Raw genomic sequence first — 25,166 nt, forward strand, 5'->3', positions numbered from 1 at the left:
CTGATTGTTCATGTGAAGGTTCAAAGTTTAAGGTGATTTATTTGTTGCATAACGAAATGACGGTCATAATGACAGTTTCTAAGAAGGTGGTGGATTTCTTATAAGTCATGTGGTTCATGAAAGAGGGAGGATCCTTATTATAAAGAGTCTCTTCCTTCTGTTTGCTGCAGATCTACAACAGCTGAACGATGGCTGAGCACCTCAGAGCTGCTGGTAAGAATCTTTCTCCTCAGATTATTCAGGAACATGTTGTTGGTTCATAAACATCAGAATGTTAGAATCATCTACATTATTTCATCACAGGGTTTTAGTCCATTTTCAGAATGAAAAGTGTTTCCTCACATGAACAAAGTGACGAAATTGTTTAAGTAACTTCAATTTCACTTTAAGATTATCTGAACTGTGTGTTACTGTTATGAGGAAATAGTTTATACATAAATACACTGTTTCTTCATGGAAACAAGTCAAAGTGAAATAAAACAGGATCTCTGATGTAGTCTGAAGGAAACAGGGATACACAGCAATACTGTCAATCTCTTGTTATTGCCATAAAAGGGCAAAGTTTTATTACATTTATATAATCTGAAGTCTTCACCCAGAGAGCAAGTGGGATTGGCTCCAGTAACACCTGCGACCGCTTGGAAAAAGGGATAGAGTGGTTACATCCCCACAACCCTCACGGATAAGCAGCTGATAATGAGATGAGATGAATCAGAAGTCTTTATTCAGTCACTAAATATGTTACATTAAAGGGATAGTTGGTGTTTTTTGAAGTGGGGTCATATAAAGTACATATCTATAGTCGACCTGTTTCCTGCCGTAATCAGCGATCAGTGCAGCCTCAGTTTGGAGCAGCAGAGAGCCGCTCCAGCCCAGACGCTCAGCTTTGAGAAAAAGCTAAATTAACCACCTACAACAAGGCTCACCTAGAATTTTTTACATCAGTTCAAGTGTACGTTGTATAGGTAAAATTCACAAAGCTTTACATCGCCGTCAGACCGCGCTTTCTTTTGGCACTACATTTTCCCAACCGCAGAACCCCCGTATCCCTACACACTAGCGTAACTGCGTACTGATATGTACTTTATATGACCCCACTTCAAAAAACCCGAACTATCCCGTTAACATAAAGTGAACAGCACATGTCTGATCTCCACCTGTAGGTGGTGCTGCAGCATGATGATAGATGCAAATTTCATAACTCAGAGACATTAGTCTGACTGTGTTTTCTTGTAGTAAACTCTGATGGGATTAAACACATAGTTTATACTCAACAGGACTGATGCAGATTAAAACATGGAAGACTTCTGCATCATGAAATCATCATGAAATTCACTCATAATTAGTATATAATATCTACTATAATATATATATATATATACACACACACACATGTATATGTATATGTATATGTATACTGTTTTTTATCAGACTAATGAAGCTGTAAACAGATGTAAGTGTTTATGTATTCATATCAACCAGAGTTCCTCCTGAGGACAAACACAAGTAGAATGTCTTCATAGGAGAAGTTAAAGCAAATACTGAATGTTAATAAACCTCAAAACATTTGATCTGGAAATAAAGAAATCAACAAACTGTTACTGTGTCTGTGAAACTAAACAACCAACAAACATGAAATCTGCACTTTAACTTGGATAATGAAGAAAACAGAAGTCAAAAATAGATTCAGTTGAAATCACAGAATGATGTGAAAAACACATTTAGTTGTTTTAACCATTTCCTGAATATGATTAAACATATTGTTAATCAACACATCACACCTGTGTCCACAGGTGAAGGTAACCTGTCACCATCAGACCATCAAATGGAAGAAGACACAACCCAACAGGTGAGTTAACATCCTGCAGAGTCTCTGTCTTTATTCACCAGCAATATCTTCATTCATATGTTCAGATAAGTGACAACAACAAAGAAAGTGTTGTTGCTGGAGTTGAACATTTATCTGTCAGTGGCAGCTACATGTTCACTTTGAAATATTCATTTATCACTATAAAGAATATTAAAGGAAAATAGATGATTGTCAAACATTCAAACTATTCAAATGAACTAAATGTCTCCACTTTTGTTCCATTGGTCTCATAACTTCATTGTTATTGTTGACAAAGTCAAAGACATAGTTGACCTGGAACAGAACAATCAGCATTAAGATGAGTTCAGATAGTTAGTGAATATTACATTAATATACATTTAAACTGTTTGATGTGTTTCTAACACACACTGACACAACACATACACAAACCTTGTATCTGCTGGAAGCTCTCTGTTTCTGTCTCCTCTCTCTACAGGATGCAGACTCAGACTTGGTGAAGTGTCCAAAGTGTGCTTTCTCCTTTACACCCACAGTAGACCAGGTTAGTGGAGGTTCGGCCTGAACAGGTCAGACTGCAGACAGGTAGACTTTGATGAAACTGTGGGAGAAAGATTCCAAAATATCTGGAGCTTTTTATTTTATTCATAATAAATAAGGTTATAATTTACTGAACTACTGTCTGTGTTTAATGTTGCAAGTTTTCACTTCTAAAAGTTTTTTGTAATAAATAAATTAATAAATAAAAATAGATAAATAAATAAAATAAAATTGATTTGATTTGTGTTTCTGATGCAGCTTGATGTGAACCCAGAGATCCTAAAGGAGCTGAGAGCTGTGATGTCATCATTGAATAAATGTAGGTACAATTATTTATTGTTTTATTAAATGTTTCTTACTTATACTAATAATCTTTCCCCCAGTACTCCTGTGTGTAAATATCAGGGCTGTAAGAAAGAAGTCTCACTGGTTCAAACACAGTTTGGAGTTAAAGCTCAGTTTAATTATGTTTCACAAAAACTAAATGTATAAAGAAACATTTCATTTATTCTGAACAAACAGAAAATAATCCTCCTGCTGGGACTCAGACTGATTTCTGCACTCTGGAAACTTCAGTAAATCATTTTCATCATGAAAATAAAAAACATGTCTGTGTGACGCTGGATGAACACTGAACACTTCACAAAAGGATGATACACATTAAAGGTTCATTTATTTGTCATTTCACAGCAGCAGGGTTGTGAAATGAAGCTGAGTGTAAATTTCTTTATGCTACAAAAGAACAACTAAACTATGTTACAGAGTGCAGATGATGAAGTAAAGAGTCTGGTGTCCTGAGGAGTGAAGCTGCTGTGTGTCTGGTGGTGCAGCAGCAGGTACTTGTGTATCTGTTGTCAGGTGGCAGCAGGTGAACAGACTGTCTGGGTGTCTTTTAGTATCTTTAGGCTCTGTGCAGCATCTCACCTCACTGATGTCACTGATGCTCTGCAGACAGCAGATCTGTAGGAACCTGTGTTGATGCAGGAGGGAACAGTCTGCTGTCAGACTGAGCTGTTTAAAATCAGCTGGCTGATCTGCAGCTTTTACTTCACATCCAGGTTTATTATCTGGACCAGCAGCTCATTCAGATTCACTCTCAGCAGGACTTTCCTCACATCTGCTGTGGTCACTGACAGTGTCTGGTCCTCTGGAGGAGGAGGAGCAGACTTCACAGCTCAGTCTTGTTGAGGAGGTCAGAGTGAGGATAAGAAGTGTTCAGCTCATCAGACAGTGTGTCCTCACACATGATGGAGGCTCCTCTGTTTCTGCAGCCTGGGACATTTTGAATCTCCTGCCACATATCTGTGGTGCTGTTGGAGTTGAGGTCTCTCCAGCTGCTGATGTTTCCTCTTTGTCTCACTGATACCTTCTCTCAGTCTTACTCTGAGTCTCTGTTTGTTTCCTTGTCAGCTGTTTTGGCTCTGAATGGAGCCCTCGTGTCTCCATCATCCAGACCTTCTGTTGGAGAATGATCTCACTGTCTTTGTGATCAAAACGTCATCAATACATTTGCTGATATATGATGTCACTGAAGATCTACATTCCTCAGGCCTGATGATGTCATCCTGAGTGGCAGCATCTGAACAGTCCTGTAGGGCTGCTGTAGCCTCACCTGTCCACACTTTAACAGTTTCAGGGTTTGACCCTCTTTATCAGCTGAGAGTAAGCAGGCAGAAGAAGCAGAGAGACATGATGTGCAGGCTGAGATGAAGATGTAGGAGGACTTTGTAGCTGCCAGGAATATTTGTCTACTCATAATCTGGAATATTTCTTCCTCTGGACCTCAACATGGAATTTAGGTAAAACACTTCTGTGGTCTGTTTGATTTAAATCATCAGCTACAATAATATATCCATACCATCCAGCTGTTTTTGTCTTGTTGCTGCTGATGACGTTGTACAATTCCTGTATTTAATTTATTGAGTTTCCACTGAGGAAATGTTCACAGCAACAATAAAACACAGGTGAATCCTCTGAGATAATTTGGTCAACATGCACTTTGTCTCCCTCTTGTGGCAGTCAGGTGTCTCTGCTATAAGCACTTCATAGTTGCTGTAGTCTCCTTTACAACGTTGCTCCTCTGCAGTGATAGTGTTAGTGACAGCTTCTCCACAGACTCATTAATTAAAAACTTAACAAAGATTAATCTGGAGGCTGAAGACTTGATCAGTAATGTGTTACTCATTTAACAGGTGGTTGTGAGTAAAAGTCTCAGACTCTGGCTTTAACTGAAAAATTAACATCTGCTAAATACTGTTGTCCACTTTGTGTTTGAGCAACAACATTATTTATAGAGACACAGCTGATCCAGGATGTCAGGAGTTAGTCTGGCTGAAGATGTTGAACAGCTGATTTCCTGTTCCTGAGAGACACTGAGTCACATTTCATCCAGCAGGAAATAATTATAATTAAACCTCCCAGATTGGGACCAGTATGTAATTGATCAGCTCCTTTGTTACTATCAAATACATTTTGTGTAAATGTAATCTTATCTATCCTGTCCTCTTATTTTCCGCGGTCATGAGCTGAGCTGTGGTTTATTCTCTTTAGTGTTTCAATATTTTAACATATGATGATTGTAAACCCAAAAAGTAAGTTGGTGTCTGTGCTGTGAAATGAGTGTGTAGGTGCAACACTGTCCACAGCACTGAAATACTGATTATTGTGAAACTCTGATTAATAAATGGCAATAAATAATGCTCAGTTTAAAACATCAGTCTAAGTTTACTTTAGTTAGTTTGTTGTGGATTTCTGATGTTCTGTGACTGTTCTGCTCCCTCTGACCTGCTGGAACAGAATCCTGTTTCTGTTCTGGCACCTTTAGCTTTACAAATGAAGCACTGAGCATGTTCAATATGTTTCCTTTTACAAACCCAACACAGACACACGTCCTTCTTTTATCAACAACTCTGCTCTGTTGACTATGAACACAAATCATTTCCAGATAAATGATGTACTTAAAGAACTCAGGCAGGTCTTCAGCTGCACTGTTTAACTCACACTCACACACAGATCAGCTTGTTGTGCTGACCTCAGATCATGTTACTGTGTCCACCAGACCATCACCACTGTACTGTTACAGCACTAATAAATACTGATAACATCTAACAATATATTACAGATATAAGAAGATGTGACTGTGATTAACAAATAACACTTTAACTGTCTCTTCTCCAGATCCTCTAGATGATGAAGGTTTGAAGGAGGGCATCATGAAAAGGTCAATTGGCGAGAAGAAGCTTTTAAACTTCTTTAAAGATGTTGAAGCTCGATACGAGAACACTGATCAAGGTGATGATACACAGTAAACATATATATATTCTCCTTCTTTCTGTCTTCATCATGTAGAAACATGTTGTGTCTCTACTGTTACTGTCCATGGAAACAGGAACAACATAATCCTGCTGCAGTCAGGGAGCTAACACAGTCTGTCATCTGGATTTAAACATCATGTCAGACTTTTCTTCCATGTTGGCAGAGGAAGAAGCTCTGACACCACCAGGTGTTTTATCCTGCTGACCTGCTGAAAGAAAGAATCTGATAACCTGATTTAGTTTCTGATGAACCTCAACACATTCTGATAACAAACACTTGATGAACTGATTCTGAATTGGCTGATCTGACTGATGATGATGATGATGATGATGATGATGAAGAAGCAGCCTGATTGGAGCTGATCAGGATACAGTGGTCCAATCAGTGAAGAGGATCACACAGCAAAGCGACACAGATCTGTTTGAACAGACTGGATTAATACAAACCAGCTGAATGGCACCAAGTAGAACCCAACAGTCCTCTTTAATTCAATCAAGTCTGATCCAATATCATACATAACATATTTAAATCAACTGGATCCAGGTTTTTGTTTCCTGCATCAAATTGTACTCACTCACATGCTGTGTCTCAGTTCAGCTCTGCATCCTTCAGAGGAGCATTTGAAGGCCGATTACATCACAACACCACATGAAGTCTGTCCCAGTCTGAAGGCTCCTCCAGATGCTCCTTCTTCTCCCTGTTTCTGGAGGATGCACCGCTACGATCCTTCGTGGCCTCACATATCCCAAGATTCTTTGTGTGCCCAAAAAAGAAGAAAGAAAGAGAGAAAATGGCGACATCACGTGGCGTAGATCGTCACTTTCGCGGGCCTGGGCAGCAGAAATGGTGACGTAAGAGTAAAACATCTGGTGACGCAACCAGGAAATGCTCCAAAGGCTAGACCGTCACATTTAACAACGGCTGACGAGGTTAACAAGGTCTCTCTGAAGGACTCGCCTTCAAAGACCACAAAGGCCGAGTCCTTCAGAGGATGCAGACCCTGAACTGAGACACAGCAGCAGCCACCTAAATACACCAGATTGTTTCCATCATGATCCATGAATTATTAACCAGAACAAATTATTCACTGAGAAATTAACCAAAATGCCAAAAATCTTCTTATCTCACAAAGTTAATGTAAGTGAGAAAAGATTCCAGGATCCGTCTCTTTATCTCGATCCAAACCAAAAGTTAACGGGTCTGTTCTGGACCGAGACTCATCCTCCATCCAAGTTCAGTGGAAATCCGTTCGCTGTTGGTTCTGACAAACCAAACAACAAACAAACGGTCACAGGTTAAAACAGAACCTCCTTAGAGAAGATAATGAGCAATCATCACGGAACCGCCAGAAAAACAAGGAACAGTAGAAGGCAGCAGATCATATACCTCATCAGACACCATCCAGAAGACATCAAACCTGTTTTAAAATGTCTTAATCAGTAATGTTCTGAATTAGAGATGTTGTTTTTTATCTGGAGCTGATAACTGAAGTGATTAAGCAGTGAGACAACTCACTTCTTTCTGATCTCTGATGAGTTGCACATGCTCAGTGGCCATCAGGCAGCTGACAGGCTCAGACCACACAGAGACCTCCAACAGCAGTTGTTTTTTCAGTATCTATAACTTTAGTTTCTATTTCAAACTCAGCACCGACTGAACGATGTTCCTGAGCTGCTCCACAGAGACAGATGGAGTAAAAAAACAATCCTGCAGTCTGAACTTCAACATGTCACAACATCGCTCCTGAAGAGAAGAGTAGATTAATGTGTTCACACAGGTGTAATGAATAAATACCCGTGACTACTGCAGCGCTAACTGACCCAATCAGTCAAACTCAGCCCCTGGACAGTAACAGTTACACTGCAAATATGAACCTGGATCTGACTGAATTCTACTTTATTGTTCATTAGGACAGAAACCCTCAGGGCCCAGGTCCAGGCCAAAAGGTGAGTATCATGTTCCTACCAGGTTTTTTCAGTGTTGTTTATTAAAGGTCCCATATTAAACTGTTTTTCATCAATTTCACACAGCTGTCAGAGGTCCAACACCTCTGTATTCCAAATGTATTGCCCCAAACACATCCTTGGTCCTGAATTTCAGCTGTCTCAAAGACGCTCAAGTGAGCTCTACTGAGGTCTACTGAGACCAGACTGTTTCTGTGCCTGCACCTATAAATGCTAATGAGCTCCGTCTGTCACCACCTACTTGGAGAGCCCTTACTGCTAGCCACTCTCAGGGATAGGATGCCAGTTGTGCTAGCAGTAGCATGCGCTAATGTTTTGGTATATGTAACACTATGGCTCGCAGAGATTTTTTCATTCAACCGAACCAGTTTGACCCAGAATGGGACCCAGAAGGAGAGGCTTCTGAAGAAGTACAGACTGCAGCAGGACGTTTCAGAATGGTTAGTGTGTCTGAATAATGTTAGTTTGTTCTATGTGTTGTTACAGTTACTACCAGTTCTTCCAGAAAAATGTGGAGTTTTTTTAGATTGTTGCGGCCAAAAAAACTTAATTTTGCGGCACATTTTCTTAAAAGATGCAAATGGAATATGCAGGATATTTATGCAATTTTATGCAATGAAATCGCGGGAACTTGCAAAAACTGCGGTTTGATGAAAAAGAGAAAAAAACGTGATTCCCCCGACACCCTGTTCTCACTAGGCTACTACCTTAATGTAAAGAGGCATTTCTTAGTACTTCATAAGCAGCATACTACATCACAGAAAGGAATATTTAAGTTCTTGTTTTATTTCAGACCTTAACAAACACATGGCTCAAACTTACAAAACATTGATGGCTCAAACAAGTTCTGTAGCTTTACAAAAGGAATATGCTACAACTTCTGTAAAATAAAATATAAAAAAAATAAAATGTGTGCTTCCTGTTTTACAGAGGTAGCTTTATAAAACAGACACCTTCTGTTAAAATAAGTGCTTCCAATGCACAAAGTGCATCTCTTACTGTACCGCACATTTACATACTACTAATATACTTACAACTGGACGGTTTTTGAAAGTAGTATAATTTTTTTGTTGGCAGATGAGACTGATTTGCAGGCGTCATCATGGCTTCATCGCGGGGTTTGCAGCTTTTTGATGATGTTCACGTCGCGTAATTCCGTCACTTCATAACGTTCCCATGGCAACAGGGGAAAATGGCTGCTCTTGTGTGAGGTAAACACAACATTTTTCAACTTTCTGCTGAGATATATGTGACTTTTTTGCAACGAAAATGCAGAGATTATGAAATCATGCAAGTCCCGCATATTTTGTGCTGAAATCGGCAATTTATGTGGCGAAAGTGCGGCGTATTTGAAAAAATGCGGCCCCGCATAAATATACAGACTTTGGCTGATTATGCATTGAATTATGCGATCGCATAATCGCGTTTTTCTGGAGGGACTGTACTACCATGTAGCTAATGGCTAACAGCTAGAGAAAGCTGTGTTTGTTTCCAACAGTCTTCAAACTCTTGGACACTGTTCACATCGTCTCTGTCTCCAGTCTGCATGTTTCCAGACTTTTTACTGTGACAACCAAGCTCCCTCGTAATATTATTAACATCAAACTCGCTTCAAACACCATTGCATAGCGGACCGAAGTGGAGCTAACTAGTTAGCCAGTTTCCAGTTGACTTCATTGTACTCGTAGGCAACTGTAAATACTATCAAACCGCGGAGACACTTACCTGTGGCTCAGGTGCAGGTGCTGGGTCCGGTATGGTTGGGACTGATCCTTTTACGAGGGTCAGTGTCGAGGCAAAGCCAGCTTTGTACTGACTCTCGTTACTGAAGCAGTCCGATGTAAAGTGGTTAGCACACACATACAAGCTAACACGAACCGCAGCCGGCACGTTGTCGTTAAAAATGAAACACAACCACGGTCTCTTCTGTTGTTCTGTAGCTGGGACAGAATATAGGCACTGATGTTGATTTATACAACAACAACAGAGCAATTAGCGTGCCTAACATTGTGAAACACTGCTGTCTCTCTGCTGGACACACGTAACTTCATCTCGGGGATGAACGCCCCCCTCTCTGATATCTCCTATCACCTCAGAGGAGGCGGGGCTATGATAATGACTCCTTTCATTACGTAACGACAGGAGCAGAATCTGAACAGCCTGTAGGAGCGCCGTGTTACCAGTGGGTGGGCTGCAGAGACCATGCAGGGATCACTGGTTTTCATCATTCTGGGAGTTGGCAGGCTCAGGGAGGACCAGCTTATATATGTAGAGAGCAGGGAAAACCTGTTGTTCATAATATGAGACCTTTAATAAACGTTCACAGTTAGTTTATCTCTGTGTGATGGTGTGAATATTTTTGGACTTGTCTTTATTTATATTGGTCTAACTGCTTTTTTTACTTATTATTACTGTTTTAATTTACACTCTCTGTTTGTGATCTCCACTTTGCTGCTGTCATGATGTAAATGTCTCTGTTGTGGAACTAATGAAGGATTTTATCTTTCAGTGAAGAGCTCTACATCACAAACAATGAAGGTCTGCTCAGTCACTACTGGTCTGACCTGTGGTGCTGATGATGAAATACTGGAAAAAGTGAAAATGAGATGGACAAAGGTGGAGATCACAGACTGTCAGGAGTGTGACATCATCATCATCATCTTCTGTCCAATCACATCTCGTGTTGGATCAAATGTGCGGGCAGCCATGAGAAAGATTCCAGGTAATGAAAGATATATATATATATATATATATATATATATATATATATATATATATATATATATACATATAAATATATATATATATATATATATATATATACACGGTATATATATATATATATATATATATATATATATATATATATATATATATATATATATACATATAAATATATATATAATGTATCTTTTTTTCAGATTACATTCTGGTCTCCAACACTCCGAGCCATCAGTAACACTTCAGTGACAGCAGTGAAGAACACTGCAGCATATTAAAAGATAAAGTCACTTCCTATGTTCAGGTCCACTACCATTACTCTTCATCATATTTAGAATACAGTTTGCTTTTTAAAATGTGGTGACGAGAGTTTGAATGGACACATTCAAACACATGAGCAAACAGCCACAAACGATGCAGCTTTGTTCGTTACGTGGTCGTTTGGAGAGAAAAAGTATGATTTTGAGTCTCATGAATGTTCAGAGGGATGTGTGAACTTGTTCCTGCCTGTGTTGTTTAAACCTGTAATGTGTGTTTTAAACATCTCTGAACTTTGTCTCATATTTTGTCTTTTCAGGTGATAAACGTGTCATTTTAGTGCTGATGCATCACACCAGAGATGTCGACTTTTCCACTGATGTCAAGAAGTGGAGTGAAACCTATCAGAACGTTGTGTTGGATGTTCATGTTCTCTTCCATGAGACTCTGAGGGGATTACTGAAGTGTCCAAGAAATGATGAGGCAGTTCAACACATACAAACAGTGTTAAAAGCTCACAGTAGAAGTTGGTTTTGATGACCAGGTCTGGTTTTAATATGAAGCAACAAGCAACAGAACAGCTGTTATTAATGATCGCAGCCAGATAAATGTCTGTGACGTTTGTTATACTTAATTAATTGAATCAACAGTCCTGTTCACATGTGTCAAATACTATCATTAGGAATGTGTTAACCCTGCTCCAGTTAATGAAATATCTGCTGTAAAAACATCATGGATGTCAGTCATCCTGTTTTAACTTTGTTTAACTCTCCGTCTAAAGCTGCTTTAATTAAAGCTCTGATTCATAAATCATTAAAAAAAGTATGAATCTTTGTACTGCATGTGAAGAGATAATATGTTGATTCAATAAATACAACTTTTCAAATATTTTCTGTGAACACATCTTCTTCTTCTTCTTCTTCTTCATTCATTGAGTAATATAACTCCCATCCCATACATGAAGTACAAACAGAGGACTGTTTACTTTACATTGCTTTAAATTGCTAATATCCGTAAAACAAAACTCTTATTTTATAATTCTAGTGCAGTGCTGTTGTTTAGAAATATGATGATGAACATGTGATGCTTTATTATTCATTAAACCATTCAGCATTACATTAGAATTAAAGCTTCACCTTAAACAGACATCTGCCCTATTAGCAAACATTTGTGATGTTGTTAAAGTGGACAGAACACTAATGTTGTAGTCAAGACCACACCAACCGAGACCGAGACTAGGCCAGGACTTTTATAGGATGAGACTGAGACAAGACCAAGACCTTTCTTTTGAAACAATGTGTTTTAAACCATTAATTTTGCCTGATTTATATTTTACCCATACATTACTCCTCAGTGCCTGTTCTTTCTATACTAGCACACACAACTCCAGTTTGACTTGACAAAGCCTCTTGTGTGTATCACATATTTTGGGGAAGAAATATGGCACATTTCATCTATGCTGTTCTGTTATCTTGCTTGTGATAACAAGGCTAATATAGTCGGTGCTTTGAAAGTTAGCAAATAAATGCCTTAACCGATCATGCCAGGTTAGCCTGTTTCATACACAAAACTCACAGCTTTAATTACGCTTCAGTTGTCATCGCGTGACAAGACTGCACCCTGTAATGTCTTAAGATCTGTTTTAAAATGCCTGGCAACATTGCGTGCCATGACCGCTCCCTCTACAGTGTTTCCATTAGGATGGAGTTGTAGCAGTGGAAGTGTCAAAACACGCTAACATTTATTCATACTTTTTCAAAGTGTGCCATTAAATACACATGTGATGAGGGGGAAAATAACTGTTTGCTGGAGTTTAACTGTGAAGTTGGAGGACAGTTTTTTCTTCTTCTGTGAGAATGATAATCATGAAGTGTTCAGCATTGTTTGCCTCAGTTTTAACATCTCCATGATGCTTGTTATGACCATTGAGCTGACATCTTCAGGTAAGGGCAAAATTCCTTGTTTTATATGCTTATTAATAGTTTCCAGTAACATGAGCTGCGCTCTGACCGAGATGGCAGTTTGGACTTCCTGTAGAGACACAGCAAAAGCCTGAAAGTGGCACTTGCAATCCATATACAGCCCCAGAATTTCAGCCATTACAAACCGGCAGGTCCCTGCCAGTGCTTGACTTGGGTGACATCATGTGGAACTTTTGGAGAATCCCTCAGCTCATACTGCTGCCCGGATGAAAGCTCATACAAGTACAGACAGTTATCTGCATTTACGATCTGGATGGGTGAATAATGCTGCTGTAAGAAGAAGTTCTTTATTGTAAAGGTGAGTACTAATTAACTAACACTAGATGTTGAACGACACTGTCGGCTGTAACATCTTTATAATGACGTATTTTCACAGTCTGTATTTCATTAGTTTGGTGACAAACTGACAAACATCATGTGTGATTCATGACACAATTCAAACAGCATCATTACTTTATGTGTCAGTGTGGTACTGGAGTCAAGCACACATATTTACCAGTGTGTCTACTGCTTCTCAACTTGTTCAGTGAATCGATTTGATATTCGACAGTTTTCTGATGATCAGAATCTGTTCGTTTTGTTGATTTTAAAATAGCAAGTTAGTACAAAAGTAACTACTAACTAAGGTTATCAAATAAATGAAGTGAGGTAAAAACTACAATAGATGCCTCCAAAATGTAGTAAAGTGGAATGAAAGTACTCAAGGAAAGTAAGAGAACACCATAATTGTACTGAAGTAGACTACTAGAGTAAATGTACTTAGTTACATTCCATCACAGCATACTATCCACCCACCCACCCACGCACACACACCCACACACACACACACACACACACACACACACACACACACACACAGCCTCTGAAGCTGAGTTTTGAGCTTTTGTCTCCCTCTTGTGGCTGTTTGGTTTCTCTGCCACAGATTCTACAGCTTCGAGCCCGTCAGTTCACACCTGATATTAAAAGAGTGACCACTCGTCATCACTGAGACCAACAGACACGATGATTTTTACACAAAGAAACAAAGAAAGAACTTCATGGAGAACTTCTGCTGAAGTTACAAGACACAGAAACACGTGAAGAAGAGCAGCAGACGAGGACGAGATGCAGAGCAGTCACTGTACTTTATTTCAGGGGAAACAACATTTTCTTCTGTACAATATTCAACAATCACCTCCAACAGAAGCCCTCGAACCGTTTAAATACACAGAACTTAAACTGCCGACAGTCAGTGAACGCACCGTCGTGTTGGTCTGAGCTGCAGGGTGAAAATATTCAGGGAGAGAATTCAAACATTAATGTGTTCATATCTAATATAAAACATAAAGACCAGTCAGAGGAAAACATCAAATCCAACTGCAAACACATCTGATGTGTTTATTGATTCATTATTGATTGATTGATTGATTGATTACTCAGCAGAGTTCAGGAGGAACAATTCATCCAGTTTGAACTTAAACGTCTTTAAAAATGAAACTGTTTTATCTCTAATCTGGTTTTATTTTTTTACAACACTCGACTGGTTTTCCTGGTATCAGCTGATCCAAACTGGATCACTGAGCTGTTCCATCGGTCCAGGATAAACTCAGGAATAAATTTTACATCGTCAGATTCTCAGGCTGATGCTCGACTCTGAGCTCAGAACGTCACATTAGAATCAATTCAGGAATAATAATAATAAAACAAATAATAATAATAATAAAGTGTTCTGATGCTGCGAGTCTTCAACATTCATGTTTGAGATTTATTCACACAAAACGACGACGTTTTCTTAAAGAAGGGCGTTAAAGTGACCAGAGAGCAGAAAAGTCTGACTAATAAAACCTCCAACTGTTTCTGTTTCAATGAGCTTCTGTCCACTTTTGACGAAAAAAAAGAAAAAGTAAGAGAAAAACAGTTTTTTTCTCTCGTTCACATCAAATATTTAAATAAAACAAACGGGAGAGGGGGAGGAGCCGAGGGGGAGGAGCCGAGGAGGGGTCGCCCTGATCGACGCTGCAGGAGGACGATGATGTCGTGATGATGTCGTGATGAGAGGTGAGCACCAGCAGGGATGTCTGAGGTATCTAACACACACACACGCACACACGCACGCACACACACACGCGCACACACGCACACGCACGCACACACACACACACACGCACGCACACACACGCACACACACACACACACACACACACACACACACGCACACACACGCACACACGCACACACACACGCACACACACACGCACACACACACGCACACACACACACACAGACACACACACGCACACACACGCACACCTTCCTCCACAGGAAGTTAGTGTTCTGAGTTTTGCACATAAATTAATAAACCCAGATTGTTTGTCATTTGTACATCATCATCATCATCATCATCATCATCATATAAAATAAACAACGTAAATCTATTTGTCATATTAACATTATAAAGGATTCTGTGTCCATAAAAAACAAACTCATGCTAAAATCACAATCTGAAACAACATTCATATTTACAAAGTGTGCAGCTTTAAACTCGTCTGACCGTCGATCAGACTCTAATATCAAACAAAGAAACCGGCTGAGTGTCGACGGCTGCTGCCACTGAAACACTGACAGAGGAGGAGGCAGCGGACCGGAACCGGACCGGAACCAGTCCGAGGACGTTCAGCGTTTAGAAAACCAGGTCCCTGAACGCCTCTCTGAATGTTTCTGATGTTTCTGAGTCTGGATTCTCCCGACGTCTCGCCTGAACAAACGTCACGTCAGAACGTCTCATCCTTCAGTGAAACTGCTGCAGGACAGAGACGACGCTGAAATCAGCCGATTGTTTCGTTCTAACTCGCCCTAAAATTCAACCTGGTCACGGATTTGAACATCGGGGAGAACGGCCTGCTGGGTAACGAGCGACGTTTGTTATCTCAGCAGAAAAACAAAAGCAGCGAACGTCGGAGAAAAGAAGAGTTTTTGGCCTAAAAACAAAATACAAAATCTTTCCTGAGACGTTTTGAAATCCATCAAACAAACGGAGCCACGAAGCCGACAAGAGATTATCAGATGAGCAGAAATATAACATCCAGAACTTATATTTAAATAATCTGATCAGACACATTAAACTGGTTGTTACTCTTTCCTTTCTCTAGTTTTATTTGTCCACCCTTTAGTTTGACTATTGTTCATTACTCTGACAGACGTACGGTGGCCTGCAGGGGTCAGCTGAGGACTAAAAGGTCAGAAAGCAGATTTATAGTTTCACAATTAATCTCTTTATATACTCACGTTTTCATTCCTAACGTATTATTTGTGCTAAAGTGTTTAAATGTTTTTTTTAAGTCCACGTTGTTGCTTGTGCCAATAAATAAATAAAAATAAAATAATTTACTGATTTATTAAATTAGATCTTTTGATGTTTAACTACATGTTGTCAGTTTTTAGGCTCCACAGATTCAGAAGAAACCACAAACAGAATAAAAAGAGGAAACTAACAGTGAATATTAGAAATAACATTAAAATAAAGACATGCTTTAAAAAACTCACGTCCTGATGCTCGTGTTTAATCTTAATTCAAATCTGGAGACTCACAGCAGATCAGCGGTATTGATCGATCAGCTGATTCTGCTCTTTTGGTTTGTGGCGAGGAGAAACTGATTCACATCTGAAGTCGTCACGATTGAAAAAACGTTCTGTGGTTTATAAAAACGTAGAATCGTGTTTTGATTGATTGTCTTATTGATTCAGATCCAAAATGAATTTCGAGCGAATTCTGTGGAAGGTTTAAATTATACAAAGGTCGGGGTAAAGTGAGGTTAACTGGACAGAAACTAATTATTATTTTCAATATTGATTTAATGCTATATTTTCTATATTTAATTTAGTGCATAATACATCAGAAAACATCTTCACAGACAGACTGAAAACTATCAGCTCATGTTTTTAGTGTTTCTTGTGTTTTCTTCAGTTTAGTTTTCTTTACTTTTCCTCGTAGTAATCAAGCAAAGAAAACACTAAAATGACAGATTCTTAAATGGAGTTTGGTGCAGAGGAACGACGTCTACTCACACGGTTTTCACCTTTTTCTGACTTTTGATTGAACAAATTTAGAATCGTTTATGAAACATATCGTCCATTAGAGGATAATGAATATAAAGTAGCTTTACAATAACAGAGTAAAGCTTTGCTTGTTTACAGGATGACTAACCCGTCAGAACAAAAACAACTCTGAGATAATTAACATGTGATGTCGTTATAGTGTATAAAATAAAGTAATCTCAGCTTCACTACAATCTGTGTTATATTTCACTTCATCTCTGTGATTTGATTTCAATTAAACCTTTAAATGGTTCATATATGTCAGTGTTTAAAGTTTCTCCTGGTATGTTTGTCTTTCTGTCCTGATCAATAACCTGATTAATAAACTCTTCTCTCTGACTCTCAGGTGACAATGGAAATATATCTGTATATATATTTATATATTCATGATCTGTATATATATATACAGCGGTGATACAGACATTCAGAAGCTGTTTCTTATTGGCATCACATCATTCAGAGAAACAACAAGTGTGTCTAAAAACTACAGTTGCCCTTTTTTATACTGAAACCAAACAAACGGTTTTATCGTCACATTATGGTAGAAAAAGTTCGTCCAGGAAGTCTTTTATTTTGTAATAAAAAAGAGGAACTGATGTCAGAGGGTGGAGGTCGGTGCTGCTCACCCTGCAGAGAGGAACAGACTCTCCGCCATGTTGTCCAGCGGGTCACATGACCGCCGAGTGGGTCACCTGACCGGGTCACCTGACCAGCTCCACTTCACCTGAATCAGAGACAGAAAACGCTCACTGAGGGAGTCCCTGCTCCGTCCTGATTGGTCCTTGGCCCGGTCATAGGCTCGACTCTTTAGGTGGGTAGTCCACGTTGGTCACCATGGTGACAACAGTGACGATCTCCTCGGGCGCCGTGACGCTCGCCTGCCGCTGCATCTGCACGACGCGTTCCTCCACGCAGCCGGCCGACAGCCGAGCTTCAGCCTCGTGATCCCAGCATTCCTCGATGGTCTCACAGAGCAGCACCAGACCCTGCAGGGACCACAACACACCAGGTCAGCTGGAGGGGCATTATGGGTAATGTGTGACGGGTGCATGATGGGTAAGGTGTAAGAGGTGCATGATGGGTAAGGTGTGAGGGGTGCATGATGGATAAGGTGTGAGAGGTGCATGATGGGTAAGGTATGAGGGGTGCATGATGGGTAAGGTGTGAGAGGTGCATGATGGGTAAGGTGTGAGAGGTGCATGATGGGTAAGGTGTGAGGGGTGCATGATGGGTAAGGTGTGAGAGGTGCATGATGGGTAAGGTGTGAGGGGTGCATGATGGGTAAGGTATGAGGGGTGCATGATGGGTAAGGTATGAGAGGTGCATGATGGGTAAGGTGTGAGAGGTGCATGATGGGTAAGGTGTGAGAGGTGCATGATGGGTAAGGTGTGAGAGGTGCATGATGGGTAAGGTGTGAGGGGTGCATGATGGGTAAGGTGCGAGGGGTGCATGATGGGTAAGGTGTGAGAGGTGCATGATGGGTAAGGTGTGAGGGGTGCATGATGGGTAAGGTGTGAGAGGTGCATGATGGGTAAGGTGTGAGGGGTGCATGATGGGTAAGGTGTGAGGGGTGCATGATGGATAAGGTGTGAGAGGTGCATGATGGGTAAGGTGTGAGGGGTGCATGATGGGTAAGGTGTGAGGGGTGCATGATGGGTAAGTAGGGCTGGGTATCACCAGGTACCTCGCGATACGATACTATCACGATATTTTGCCCACGATAACGATAATATCACGATACAGCGATTCTGCGATAATCGATATATTGCAAGAAATTTCATCCACGATACATCACGATATCTGTGTCACTGAAGAAATTCATAATTTATTGACTGCACTGAATCCATTTCACAGGAATTACAAAACATTGTCAATCAATTTCACATGAATGACAGCCAAGTAAACAAAGAGTATACTGCACAGTGACTCTTCTTAACACACACACTGACTACTATCATTATCTATCATTAAATATCTATATGTGGGTTTCAGAGCTACTTAAACCATTTTTTAAATTGTATTTGGTTGTATACCTATGTTTGAATAAAGATAAAGCTGTCCTCCGAAGAGGGGTGGTGGGCCAAAAAAAAAAAAAAAAATGTAAAAAAGAAAATGAAAAAATTATGTATTATTTTTTTTTTTTACATTTTTAAATATCGATATTTGGCACCAGTGTATCGATAACGTACCTCAAGACGAAATATCGCAATATATCGTAGAAGCGATATTTTGGCGCACCCCTATGGGTAAGGTGTGAGAGGTGCATGATGGGTAAGGTGTGAGAGGTGCATGATGGGTAAGGTGTGAGGGGTGCATGATGGGTAAGGTGTGAGAGGTGCATGATGGGTAAGGTGTGAGGGGTGCATGATGGGTAAGGTATGAGAGGTGCATAATGGGTAAGGTGTGAGAGGTGCATGATGGGTAAGGTGTGAGGGGTGCATGATGGGTAAGGTGCGAGGGGTGCATGATGGGTAAGGTGTGAGAGGTGCATGATGGGTAAGGTGTGAGAGGTGCATGATAGATAAGATGTCACTGATGGATTCTGGGTAGCAGTGACTCACAGCGTGTTTCTGCCAGCACTCCCTGAGCGTCGGCCTCAGCTTCTTGTGGACGACCACCTCCTGCATGTCCTCCAGAGACGGATGTTGTCCGATCTCCTCCTCAAACGGCAGCATGTACTCGTCCACCGGACCTGGATCAGAGAGAAGGGGGACCATCAGAGTCCACGACAAACACACTAGACCAGCATCGACACTAAAACCTGATCCGTCCTCCCTGCCTGAGGTTTTCTTACCATCAGCAGCTTTGCAGCGTGAGGCGAGCTCCCACAGCACCAGGCCCAGAGCGTACATGTCTATCCTCAGGAAGGCGTCTCTCTGGAAGTTAATGGCCCCCTCCAGGACCTCCGGGGCCATGTACCTCCTGGTCCCCACCTGACACACAAACAGGGACACACTCTTAAAAGACTGAATGCTGTACAACAGACTGGATTGGTGCTGCCCGAGCCATCTGTCATCTGTCATTGTCTCCCCAGCTCTAACAACTACAGTTGAAGGTATTTGAAGATGTCAAACTGCAGTTCATCTAACAGCCACCAGGTGGAGCTCTAACAACTCCACTGAACTGAGAAGAACTACAGAGGAGCAGCTAAGTGAGGAAGAGGACAGATTCATGATTAAGTGACAGTTTCAGGTCTGAACAGAACAACTTCTTCCTCTGACAGATTCCTCAGGTGCTCTCTCTGAGGTGGACTCACCTGTCCGTGAGTGTCTCCAGGAGATTTTCCCGCCTCAAACCTGAGAGCGAGGCCGAAGTCAGCGATGCAGGCGGTCAGGTTGGACTTCAGCAGGACGTTCTTACTTTTAAAGTCCCTGAAAAAACACAGAGCGACACCTCATGTCTGACAGAACATCTCTGATCTATTGATGTACCTGAGTCTGAGTGTGTGATGTGTGTGTGTGTGATGTGTGTAGCTGTGTGTGAGTGTGTGTGAGTGTGTGTGAGTGTGTGTGTGTGAGTGTGTGTGTGTGATGTGTGTGTGTGTGATGTGTATACCTGTGTGTGTATGAGTCTGTAGCTGTGTGTGATGTGTGTAGCTGTGTGTAAGTGTGTGATGTGTGTGAGTGTGTGTGAGTGTGTGTGTGTGTGTGTGTGTACCTGTGTGCGACGGCAGGCTTGTGTCCGTCCTTGTGTCCAGGTATGTCTTCGTGCAGGTAGGCGAGACCTCGAGACATCGACTGAGCGATGAGACACAGCTCAGACCAGGAGAGGACGTTGGCCTTCAGGTAGTCTGTCAGAGAACCCTGAGGAGAGAACACACAACACAGAACATGATGTCACAACACGTCACATGACCTCATGTTGAGCACCTGCACCTTCTGCAGTCACTCTGTAATAATCTGATGTCACATTCATCTTGTTTGAAACTGTGAGAAGTAATTATTGATTTAAAAAATGTAACTTCATCTTGATTATAATTGTTGGAATTGTCTTATTATCACGTTGTTTAAACTAAATAAATCATCATATTATTTTAAATTATTAAATTATTCACAATATTTAATAAATGTAGTAAAACATTAGAAGAATAACAAAAAGAACTGAATATTAATAATCAGTAAATAATCTCAACATAAACACACTCTTATCATTTCTAAACAAAAACTTTAAACCATAAATATGTAATCCTACAAAAAGAGTCATGATAAGATTATTAAATTATAGTCCAAATGTAAATAGCAGTGTTGTTAAAACATATGTTCTAAAAAGTAACGATATGTTGTCAAAATACACATTTGGTGAAAGTTAAACTCATGAAGAGAACTCGAGTAAAATTCAGAAACTATCTGATATTAAATGTACTTCAGTATCAAAATAACAAGTAAAGGTAAATGACACATATATTCACATGTTGGTATTTACTGCGTACCAGTGACAGGATGGAACTACGTACTTAAATATTATTTTAAAGTGTTCACACTTCTGCCCTCAGGCCGACGGTACACAAGAGTTCAATCACCAGACTGAAGAATCAGACTCAACAGCAGAGAGTTCAATCCTCCTCACAACTGTTGTGACTGTTGCACACGTATAACTGCACAGATTTCAGATTTACTGTTTTATTATTGTTGTTGTTGCTTTTTCTTATTCGTGCCTTGTAAAAGAGCTTTACTTTGTATCTTGTTTATTTCAGTTGTATATATTTCTTTTTGGCATTCTGTGGGCTGCAAAGGAAGAATTTCATTGTACAGACAAACATGTTTCTTTACTGTTCATATGAATTCACTTAATTTAGTGATTATTTGTTATATTTCAAGCACTAATTTAAATGTTGTGAGCAATAAAATGTTAAATAAAAACAAGCAGTAAATTGATCAGCGTGACTTCCTGCCACAGTTGATGTTTTGCTGATGTGTCTGGTGAGTTTGATCAGTGGATTATATTCTGTTTATTGTGTGTGTTGCAGTTCCTCAGGTGTCCAGCAGGTGTCAGCACCTTCTCATGGTAGGTGGTGATGAGCCACAGCTCCATGTCCATGTTGCTTCCTCTCTTCTCGGCTCCGATGAACTGCAGCAGGTTTTCATGTCTCATCCCGTTCAGGTTGAAGATGTCGTACTCGTTCTGCCACGACTGCTTGTCCTGCACACACACACACACACACACACACACACACACACACACAAACACACAGAGGTCAGAGGTCATGACTGTCTGAACACAGTCAGAGTCCAGAGATTAGACAGAACCGAGAAACTGGTTTTAAAATGGACCACTGGTGGATTTTTCACTGAATGACATCAGTTGGATATTTTTTACAGTGTGCTGTAAGCAGACAGAGAAACAACATAAAGATCAACACTCAAAGAAGTGAAGAGGAGAGTGACAGAATACAAGATATCAATCAAAAAGTGTCCATCAAAAACTGAATATCACTGTTCACTCTGTGTGTGTGTGTGTGTGTGCGTGTGTGTGTGTGTGTGTGTGTGTTTGTGTGATGTGTGTGTGGTCAATTGAGGTCAGTGGGAGTTTACTGGATGCTGATTGGCCGAGGACCCGGCCAGCCTGAGGGGGATTAAAGCTCTGAACTTTAAGGCTGAACACGCACCCCCACACACGACAACACACACACACACACGACAACACACACACACACACACACACACGACAACACACACACACACACGACAACACACACACAAACACACACACACGACAACACACACACACACACACACACACACACACACGACAACACACACACACACACGACAACACACACACACACACACACACACGACAACACACACACACACACGACAACACACACACAACACACACACACACACACACGACAACACACACACACACACACACACACACACACACGACAACACACACACACGCACACACACACACACACACACACACGACAACACACACACACACACACACACACACGACAACACACACACACACACACACACACACACACGACAACACACACACACACACACACACACACACACACACACACGACAACACACACACACGCACACACACACACACACACACACGCCGACTGTCATCATATGCTGAAATATTCACAACTAAGAAGAATAAAGCACGTGTCCACTCAGCTCGGGTTTCTTGGATTATTGATGGTCCCTCTGTCAGCCTCCAGAACACACGAGGTTCTGGATGCAGCTAACCGTCCTCCTGCTACAACAACGACGTCTCTGAGTTTCTCTGGAGTGAATGTTCAACATCCAACATAAAACTAACTTTACTGTGATTTTATGGAGATGAAACTATGGCTGAAAGTACAAACAACTGCAAGAAGCAGCAGGTTAAGAACCCAAACTAAGTGACAGGTTCTGTCTGTATGATCGATCCATTTCAGGACTGTGGACACACTCACACACACTAAATTATCCGTAGACCTACTCATTTCATCATTTCATAGCACAGCACAGACACTAACTGTCATCATATGCTGAACTATTTAGAACTAAGAAGAATAAAGCACGTGTCCACTCAGCTCGGGTTTCTTGGACATTAACTCTCAGTTTTAATCACGCTTCATTCAGGTGTTGTTGTCACATGACTGCTGCCTGAGTCTCTTTCTAAAATCAGATTTAAAATGATTCCAAAATCAGCATTCGAGCGATAGAGAGGACAGGACAGATAACATCAAATATTACACATTATGTCTGTGATAGTGACAAAGGAGATAATGGATTCTATCAATTAGGTGCTGCTCCCAATCCAGGATGCTGTTCTGGCAGGACCTGGCACTAATTACACTGAACATGCTACATTTATGAGAAATACGTATTTGATGGGATGCTTTGTATGTTTACATATAGCCTCGGTGTATCTAATCATAATTATCTCCTACTGGATGAAATCAGGAACAGGAAATCAGCTGTTCAACATCTTCAGCCAGACTAACTCCTGACATCCTGGATCAGCTGTCTCTATATAAATAATGCTTGTTGCTCAAACACAGACAAAGTGGACGACAGTATTAAGCAGATGTTACAGTTTCTGCCTGATGCTTAAACACTAAAAGTGGTTGCTATGCCCAAAGCATCACAGCCTCTAACTTTGGTGACCATGCACTAAACAAAAGCACCAACACTGCAAACACAATATATGCTTTGCACTGTGTTTGAAATTCTCCAACACACTTCTTGCAAAACACTACACACTGTTTTTTACATAAGACACATAATTCAAAAAGGAAATCTCATGCAATCGTTGGGAAAACACATCTATTTAAAATACAAAACACAACTAAAATTGGAAAAGCACACAGACTAACACACATGAACACATTTAAAATCTAATTGTAGAGCAATCAGTCTCAGCCAGAGCACTACAAATACACCTGATGTGAGCTCAGCTCCTTTGTGCCAACTGTGGAAACATGGAGGCAGAAAGAGGAAGAGGGAGAGTAAGAGCAGCAGCAGGACGAGGAAGAGGACGAAGAAGGAGAGCAGGCAACAGAAGGAGACAAATATCTGATGACATGAGGGCCACTTTGGTGGACCATGTAAAAAAAATCATGGCCTTACAATGAGGGAGGCTGAGCAGAGAGTCCAGCCAAACCTTAGAACTGTCAGATTGGAAAACAGGTATGTTTTGAAGTTTCCACACTACACTAGACTGTACCAAAGAAATGACAGTACTGCACATTGTTCAAACGCACAGTACATTACATTGCTGTATTACTGTAGGTCTTTGGGTCTGAAGTACAAAATGTATGATGGTTCACTTTCTACAGAGCTGCCAGACGACCTGCACAGGGTGGAAGGCAGATTATGTTCAGTGATGAACAGGAGGCGGCCACAGTGAACATTGTTTTGGCAAATAACGAAATCCGGCTTTATGATTTGAGAGAGCAGATCATAGATCAAATAACCTTCGCTGGCATCAACACTGTCAGCATATCTACACTGACCGCATCCTTAAAAAGCACAACATCTCACTGAAGCAGCTGTACAGAGTTCCATTCAAGAGGAACACACACACACACACACACACACACACACACATTACAGTATTGTGTGTAAATGTATATGTGATAGTCCTGTGTTTTCAATCACACTATATTCACTGTACATTATCTACATTTTTCTGTTTTAGAGATTCCTGGAACTTGATGCAGCTCCACAGCAACAAGAGTTCATTTTTGTAGATGAGGGTTCAACCTGGCGCAAACCAGACATCAGAAACATTATTGGGCAGAGGGCCACAGTACAGCCCCTGTCCCTGGTGGGGGAAATATCACCTTGTGTGCCACCATCAGTGTACAGGGAGTCCTGCATCACCACTCCATCCTCGATCCCTACAGCACAGCCCTCATTATTCTCTTTATGGACACACTTCATGACACAGTTTGTTGTTGTCTGGGATAATGTCAGTTTCTAACACTGCAGAGGAGCAACATTGTAAAGGAGAATACAGCAACTATGATGCGCT

At 40.7% G+C, this 25,166-nt stretch overlaps 1 protein-coding gene and 2 long non-coding RNA genes across 3 annotated transcripts; 2 read left to right on the forward strand and 1 right to left on the reverse strand.

Moving 5' to 3' along the window:
• The first annotated feature begins 159 nt into the window (after positions 1-159).
• LOC115587651 (uncharacterized) lies at positions 160-2,687 on the forward strand. Its single transcript, XR_003985113.1, has 4 exons — positions 160-213; positions 1,794-1,849; positions 2,307-2,372; positions 2,627-2,687. It is a non-coding gene; the product is annotated as an uncharacterized LOC115587651 (long non-coding RNA).
• A 7,589-nt stretch (positions 2,688-10,276) lies between these two features.
• On the forward strand, positions 10,277-11,120 carry LOC115587650 (uncharacterized). The gene is made up of 2 exons (XR_003985112.1): positions 10,277-10,369; positions 10,946-11,120. It is a non-coding gene; the product is annotated as an uncharacterized LOC115587650 (long non-coding RNA).
• A 5,773-nt stretch (positions 11,121-16,893) lies between these two features.
• On the reverse strand, positions 16,894-21,836 carry LOC115587644 (activin receptor type-2A-like). The gene is made up of 6 exons (XM_030427566.1): positions 21,678-21,836; positions 20,340-20,485; positions 19,939-20,053; positions 19,477-19,615; positions 19,244-19,374; positions 16,894-17,668 (listed from the first exon to the last, which is right to left on the reverse strand). Exons 1-6 carry the CDS (start codon positions 21,771-21,773, stop codon positions 17,474-17,476), a joined length of 822 nt encoding a protein of 273 aa, XP_030283426.1. The 5' UTR covers positions 21,774-21,836; the 3' UTR covers positions 16,894-17,473.
• Between the last annotated feature and the right edge of the window lie 3,330 nt (positions 21,837-25,166).

This window comes from Sparus aurata, chromosome 9, assembly GCF_900880675.1.
Source record: "Sparus aurata chromosome 9, fSpaAur1.1, whole genome shotgun sequence".
NCBI lineage: Eukaryota > Metazoa > Chordata > Actinopteri > Spariformes > Sparidae > Sparus > Sparus aurata.